Below are 7897 nucleotides of genomic sequence, written 5' to 3' on the forward strand. Positions count from 1 at the left end.
CTCCCTCCAGCTCATCTGTCTGCTCACTTCAGGTAGTGCTCTCATCTGCATCCTCAGTTAACCTCAGGGGGATTGCAGTGACAGAGCAGAAACATGAGGCCCAGACTTTTTATTTGACTCTCACATGCTGCAGTATTAAGAGCAAGGCTGTTTTGGCATGCGGACAAGATTACACAAATTCAGCCCGAGTGTTTATTTTCAATGAAAGAAGTTTGTTATCACATCAATGAGAGCTAATTTCCACACAATAGCAGAGCGTGTGACAGCGTGGCAATAGGAAATCTAATGTTGAAGTTAGAGCAGATTATTTTATGAGTGAAAATGAAAACAACCTCTTCTGTAAGTGCAGACTGGAAACTCACAACAGACTCGTAACAGGAAGAAAAAAAAACCCTAAGCACATACAGTCTGGATAAATTCCAACGAGTTGAGCCTGTAGATCCATCTGTGCGTCTCAAGTGTAGACTGCATGAGCCTAACTCATACAAACACAGCCCCATTTGAACCAGGAGCCTGCTGTGCAGCCAGAACATGTGCGGCTGACCCCTGAGGAGAGTCACTCTCTCTCAGCCTCAGATGTGGGTAAGTAGGAGCATCTTCTTTTTCAAACGCAAAGTAAAAGCATGCAGTTTGAAAGGAGTGTTACAGCCTGACATGACAAAGGACATCCTACTTTTCAGGGAGGGCTGATTCTGCCACCGATAATGACGACGTCAAACATCTATTTCTGGAGGTCCAAAGCCCAGCTACAATAACAAAGTACATTCAATTAAAGGTTAGGGCTGTGTGTATCACGATACAGGGGTTACGATTCAATACATTGCAACATTTTGTGATTTAATGAGAAAAAACTGGAAAGGAAAACTGTCTTAGTATAAAGAACACAACAGTGTATGAATAAAATCGGAGCTAAAAAGTTTTCAGTCCCTGTAACATCCAACATCATAACCCTCAGTTTACATTTACAACAATGCTATGTAGCAGTTGGGGGTTTAACCATAAACATCGATTTAACTGTTTTTGCTGGTATTTGATACAATATCACAAAATGAAATATACCAATATTATGTTTAACTTTAAGGTCCAGGTGGATGAAGCAATAACTAGTTTCACTGCAGTAGTCTGTATTATTATTAATTTGTACTCAGTAATTTAAAAGATACGCTCCGAGTACATACTTAATTGTATTATGTAATTTTGGGCTCCATTACAAGTAAAAGTATTATCAGAAATATATACTTACAAAAGTGATGTCAATCATAGTGTTTGATTTCTATCATAGGATTATTGTTAATTGTAATTTGTGTGAGCAGCATTTCTGTTGTAGCTGGTTAAGGTGTAGCTGATTTTATAGCTTTATAGTCGAGTTTTGGGCTGTTTAAATCGGCAAAGAAATGCAATTGTATAAAAATTATTTATGTTAATAATTGAGTCCTGAACCTGTAGTCTAAATATTTAAACCTGTTTAAAAAAAGAAAGAACAAAAAGGTACCATTGCTCCATAAAAAGTTGATTTGTGTTGAAAACAGATTAAAACATTGTTCCTAGTTACCATTTTAGACTAAATTGATTTGAAAATATGCTAAATAAAACTAGTAACTACAGAGTAAAAGGTACAATATTTCTGAAATTTAGTGGAGTCAAAGCATAATGTCTGTACATTTGTTACATACAGTAGCTCAATACTAAAGTAAAGTAATGTATTTCACAGTCAGGTTGCCATCTTATCTAACGGGAAATTACCTTTTCAGCTTCCCGACTCCACAGGAAGCCCTCCCAAAATCTACCTGATAGTGTTTTCAGTGTCATAAAATAAAAAAGGTGCTCTCACTGGAACATTAATCTGTCTCATATTTTACCAGAACTACACACAAAATATTGCAAAAAGTCTGGATCCATGATTGTAAAGGGATTAAACATTATCAGTAGTCTTTATTTTCAACCACAGCGTTCAGGTGTGGTGTCAAACTGTTTCTTGGCTCAGCTTTGGGGAAATCTCTGTGGATTTATCTTTTCCTCCCCACACCCGCCAAATCCACCCTGTCAAGTGTGTTCTCCTTCCTCTTTGTGAGTTTACACCTTATATACAGTCAAAAGGGCATCTGGCTCTGCAGGCAGTGTTTGTCCACACAGGCGCTGGGCCAAAGTAAATTTCCTTTTTAATATCTGGTGATTACTGAGCAGGTCAAATAGCCTGGAGTATTAAATCAGAGGGACACAAGCTTTAATGATGAGTGTGTTTATTGAAACTGACTGATGAGTCAGAGACCGTGTGGACATTTAAATGATCTGGTTGGTGCACTTGCAGGAGGCGGGGCACCAGGATGCCACGTCACCGTGACTGCAGCTCCACTGCTTCTTCAGATCAGGACAGTTGCTGTACTTATCAGCGTACGGACATGGGTTGGCTGGAGGAAACAGAGAAAAGGATGAATTAATGAAAAAAAAGAAAGAAATGTCACTCAAGAGAGCTCACTAATATGGACTGGAGTCCTGCAAACTCCTCCAACTTCTTCTCCAAGATTATCTCACTGGTTGGGTCGAATCTCAGCGAGTTTTCCTGTTTTGTTTGTTACATTAAGATCCAGGAAATAGACAAGGGGTAAAACTGGAAGTAACTAATATTAGGAAGCTGGATGGTCCCCCATCACTAAAAAAGTACTTTTTTTTGGTGGTTTATTTGTTTATTTTATATAAATTTGGTGATAATCCAATGAAAGCATCTTAGTGTTTGTAGCGGATGCTAATTCACAGCAACCCCTGGAGGGGCTTTATGAAAATAAGAGGTAAAAACAGAAAGGTAAAACAAGGGTAAACAGAATACATAAAACACAGAATTAAAGACATTACATTTCACAACATTACATGAGTACAGCTCTTTAGTTAGTAGCAAATTTCAGGTGATCAGGTAACGAGTTCAGGGACAGAAGATGTTTTACTGAAGGAAACTTTATAATTGAAGCTGCTCTGATGGATTTGCTGCTGTAGACTCATGATGGATTTGCAGAGAGGCTGAGGGGCCCCTTTAAACATTTAAAGTCAAGCTTTACATAGTGAAAATTAATCAAATTTGCAAAGCTTATCTTGTATTTACCTAAAATGACTACAACATGACAATGACGTTACCTTATTTGCTTTTTGTCAAGGCCTGATTGTGAAGACGCTGTATGGATTATATGGACTATAGAGGTAAACAGGGAACTCGGCTGACTAAGCAAACTACTTAGCTGCCCTGCAATAGATCGGAGACATCACCGTACCATGAATGAATATAAAAGTATGTTGATATTTGAATCACATGTAAGGTGATATCTTTAAGTTGTTGTCTTTCTGCTTGCACCTTTCACTGAGGTTTAACTCGTAGTATTAACTTTAGCTACTGCACTGCTTACACCATTATATACTCTCATGTATATGTATATATTCTCATTATCTTCATGTTTTACTTTCTGCTCTTTGACTTAGAGTGATTTTATGATCATTTATTGCATTAGTAATGTGATGTCACCCAGTCCTGCATCTTTATTCTCTTAATATTAAGGACTACAATGAAAATAAGTCTTAGATAGTGAGTTACCCGTGATCATTTAGTAGTATTTAGTTTAATGTCCTCCTGATAATGTCAAACTAAAATGAACATCTTAAAAAAAAAGAGTGTGTGTAAAGATTAACCAATTCCAGTATCACTTGGCCACTGTCATAAATTTTTAGGGTCTAGGATTACTGGATTCTTTCTGAAAAACTAACTTGTGAAGATAAACTTCTGTTGCGATGAGCTCTGTAGAATGGGAGCAGGATCAAGACATAGTGTAATAAAGTGACTGTACATGTCATGAAGTCCAATCAGCCCTTTTCATTCAAAGATAATGATAATGATATGAAGATTGTTCCTTTTTCTTTCTTGTGTATAAACACTACATGTAATACACACATTGTAAGGGCAGCTGTGGTCTGTACTTAAGGTAAAAAAGAAAAACTTTCTGGATTGGAACACAGAATAAATCTCCCAGTGCTATATTTGCTACTTACTGCACAGTTTATTGCTGCAGGCATTGGGGCAGTCACCGCAGGTGGGTCCCTGCTGGTAGGGGCGAGCGTACTGGTAGTTTCCACTGTAATGTAGTCCAAAGCATCAAATATTAAATGTACCAGCATAAAGACTCACACAGCGGATACATGTCACGGATATGATCTAAAAGGGAAAATCACTTTTGAATTACTATTTAATGAATATTCAGCGTGGCAAGGAAGGGCACATTAGATGCAAATTGTAGTTTCTCCTCCTTACTGAAGAGCATTTGCATCAACTCGGTTCATCTTTCAAGATGTAAACCATATGCTTTTTTTTTTTTTACATTATTTGTATTACAATCACTTTCTTTAATAAACTCTCAAATATATTTATTATTACATAATGGAGGTTGATATTGGCATTTAACTCAATGGACACGTGAATATGAACACAAATATGAATGTAAATGTTCACTAAAAGTGAGAAAACATGATAAACTTTGCATTGAAAAAAAGGGGTAAATGTTCTTGTACTTACGGTGGACAGTATTGGCAGACGTAGAAGTACTTGTATGAAGAGTTGGGACAGTGGGCCATAGCGCAGCCAAGATAGTTGGACCTGTACCAAACAAGCTGCAGAGAACCACAAATAAAATACAAAATCATCAGGAGCTCATGGCTTTAATGTACGGTCGCTTTTACATTAATTACAGTTTTCACTCAGTGATGGCCTTTGTATGTTAAGTTAGTCAGAGTTAACAAGTGCTGTACAAGCTGTGGTTTAAAGTTCACCTGTGTGAAGTGTCCGATCATTCCTCCGTTGATGGCTCCCACTCCGTAGCGCCAGTCCTTCACCTCGTCATACCAGGACTGGATGGCGTTGCTCCAGGTGTTCTTGAAGCTGGACATGTACAGGTTCTCCCCACAGCCGCTAGCTACAGTTGAAGAGGAGGACAGAGAGATAATTCAGTATTCTTAAAACCCGGGAAGAAAGGAATTCATCATCTCCACTGCAGGCTGTCTTTATGAAAGCCAGGAACTTGAGCTGATACCTGAACCACTTTATGTGCAGTCCATGTAGCACTTTGTTAGAATGAGATCATTTTTGAAGTATTGATGATGAATCACGTGTAAGATCTGATCTGAAGTTAAAATATTTGCTCTGTTTTTAAAATATTACAAGCCTTGGTTGAAAGCCAACATAGTGGCTTTCATACTGAATCTACACTGACTTTTTATAAAATATCAGACTCTTTTTATCCACCTCTGATATAATGGAGGCTCCTCCCCAACCAGTGCCACATAAAACCTTTTTCGATGCAAAATCATTTAGCATAATTACAGAAAATAACACCTACAAAAATACAAACAATACAAAAACAAAAAACTAACACTTCCTATTGCTGAGAAAACATTTTTTTTGACTTTCCAAAATAATAATCCACATTATGTCATTATGGATTTTTTTATATAATGGATTACAGACTATTAACCCACATTACAATTAATTAAGCCCACAGCTATAATTATATGCATTCAATCCAAAGGCAATAATTGTATTAGTCTGGTGTAGAGTTTAATCTCACATGATGATCTAAAATACTGTTTCAGATGATTTTACACATTATAAAATGCTTGTTAAAGTTGGGTTACACAGTAGTAGCTTGTTAGTTAGTGGGGCTAACTTTTTGCAAGGTATGGCTCAATAAAAAAAAGAAGAAGTGTTATAATGAACTTACTTCTGATCTCTCTGGAGCTGGCAGGGCTGTGCTTCATGGAGCAGGTGTTGGCCCATTTCTGAGCGTTGGCTGCAGCCTCGTCGTTCCATTTCTGCAGGGAGCAGAGGACAGATCAGTCATTAGGACATACAGACCTCTACAGTATATACACCAGAAAAATATACTTCTTTTTTACTGATATGCTGTATGAGGGAGCATCAAATGAAGCCCTTATAGGTTGGATGGAGTGAGAAATGTTACCATTTCCAACATGTCGCTGGCAGTAGGCTGAACACCTCTCCTCAGGGCATTATGCTTGTTCACAATCTCAACCTTGTCTGAGGAAGAGACCAGGACGGTGCCTAAACAAACACAATTAAAACCAGAAAAAAAAAGTTTGAATATGTATGAATATTGTAAATCTTAGATAAGATTAGAGTATGTATAAATAATAATAACACTCACCCTCCTTCAGTTACAGTGTGGTTTTCAGAGATGAGAGAGAAAATAATAGTTGATTTAATGCACATTAGAATAAAAAATGTATGTTTAGATTTTAAAGATGACATCACAAGTAACACACACACACACATATATGTAATATAATTAGAGTGAACATTTCATTTCACTTACTGCCATGGGCTCCACATCCTCCGCCAAGGTGCCAGGCACCTGAAGAGCAGCAAAGAGGCCCAAGGCACACAGGAAGCTCAAGGTATACATCGTCGTGGTCATGTGTCCAGGACTGTCGGCCTCCGAGAGTCACAGGTGTGATTTATACATGAAGGATCAGTCGGACACGTGACTAATGAATACACTAACTCAAGGGCATCCTGACGACAAAACAGAAGATAGCATTTTTGTCAACAAAGCACCTGTGAAAACGTTCTTGACGAATATGTATGGACAGTCTGGAAAGCTGTAGGTCTGTGTTTACATTGTACTATATGCGTTCTTCGTGATAACTGCGGTAAACACACATGCATGTGTTCCGTATGTACTCCTGATGTGGCAAGGTTATGATAACAGGGTGTGGAATATCAAACGGAACATGGTATCTAAATTAAACATTGATAATTAAAAGGTTGAACTAACACTGGCAGCGCTGATAAGATTTTTAAAACACTTCTTTTTCTCTTGTCTTTGACAGTTTATGGTGACCTGTTTGTTTCCAGGTTGGAAATTCCTCAAATGAGGGAAAGCTAAATCGGTAAAATTAGCATTACAGTGGCAGAATTTGCTGCCTAAAGAAAGGACCTGCACAGATTGTATGATCGTTGTATGATGATTACCACAGAGACCAAAAAATAACCTTCATTATCTTGATGTCCATTCGACTCAAATTATGTTTCGTCCCTTGAAAATAAAGCTACATTTGCTTAAATTGGCTTTGCAATGTGCAATGTTTAAAATAAATAAATATAAAAAGATGATATATTATATTATAACCTGATCTGTGCTCAGAGGAGATTGACATTGCGGTGACCTAACAGTGACCTTTAATGGTGTCATGTGCTGTTATCACAAAATATACACAGGATACGTCTGTTTGGAGTGTTTGCTGTGTGCTTTTTTAAATAATTATGAGGTTTGATTGGACAAAAACAAGAAATTGTAAAGATGTCACATTTCTGACTATTTTCTGAATTTTTACAAACCAAACAATCAATCGAATTATTAAGAAAACAATTCATGCATCCTATTAGACACCTCATCCATTTACAACAGTAAAATGCTGCTTATATATTAATGTATCAGTAATATAATCTATTACAATGTGTATCAGTAGAAACTCACAAAGGTCATTCTTCTGCACAAAGTACTTTAACTTACTTTGAGTACATTTTACTGATTATAATTAAGCTTTTATTTGAATAAATATTCATTCCTGGAGTCTAACTTACAATAGGTTCTTCTTCCACCACTGCTTGTCATCAGTACTGCGAGAGGTATTCAAAAGTACAGCTTGATACCACACTGTAAAAAACATACTCAGTTACACATCAATATGACCTCAGTGTGAACAGTCGTATCAGAATACATGTGACTTTAACGTCAGGACCGTGACCTGTTCACACACTGGACTCTGATATGATACATTTAATATATAACATGAACAACCAAACAGAAAATAAATAAATAAATAAAATCAGATCTGAGCAATAAAT

The 7897-nt window shown here is 37.1% G+C and overlaps 1 protein-coding gene across 2 annotated transcripts; it reads right to left on the reverse strand.

The window, feature by feature from the left end:
- Positions 1-2241: 2241 nt before the first annotated feature.
- Positions 2242-7869, reverse strand: LOC118340802 (serotriflin-like). 2 transcript variants are annotated; one of them, XM_035678938.1, is made up of 9 exons: positions 7634-7869; positions 6363-6562; positions 6195-6198; positions 5991-6091; positions 5751-5841; positions 4804-4946; positions 4550-4644; positions 4030-4112; positions 2242-2408 (listed from the first exon to the last, which is right to left on the reverse strand). In XM_035678938.1, exons 2-9 carry the CDS (start codon positions 6462-6464, stop codon positions 2281-2283), a joined length of 747 nt encoding a protein of 248 aa, XP_035534831.1. In that variant the 5' UTR covers positions 6465-6562; positions 7634-7869; the 3' UTR covers positions 2242-2280. The 2 variants fall into 2 exon arrangements, with proteins under 2 accessions (XP_035534831.1, XP_035534832.1); XM_035678939.1 differs by lacking the exon at positions 7634-7869 and having other exon boundaries at positions 6363-6618.
- Positions 7870-7897: the final 28 nt, after the last annotated feature.

Source organism: Morone saxatilis, unplaced genomic scaffold, assembly GCF_004916995.1.
Source record: "Morone saxatilis isolate NCDOM2014 unplaced genomic scaffold, NCSU_SB_2.0 Contig7, whole genome shotgun sequence".
NCBI classification, from domain to species: Eukaryota; Metazoa; Chordata; class Actinopteri; family Moronidae; genus Morone; species Morone saxatilis.

Excerpts from the sequence above, each read along its gene's own strand:
- LOC118340802 (XM_035678938.1), bottom strand. The coding sequence starts at position 6,464 with ATGACCACGACGATGTATACCTTGAGCTTCCTGTGTGCCTTGGGCCTC. Across the intron at positions 4,947-5,750 it reads CAGCTCCAGAGAGATCAGAA|CTAGCGGCTGTGGGGAGAAC; the intron begins GTAAGTTCATTA and ends CTTCAACTGTAG. Across the intron at positions 4,113-4,549 it reads GTCTGCCAATACTGTCCACC|TGGAAACTACCAGTACGCTC; the intron begins GTAAGTACAAGA and ends ACTACATTACAG.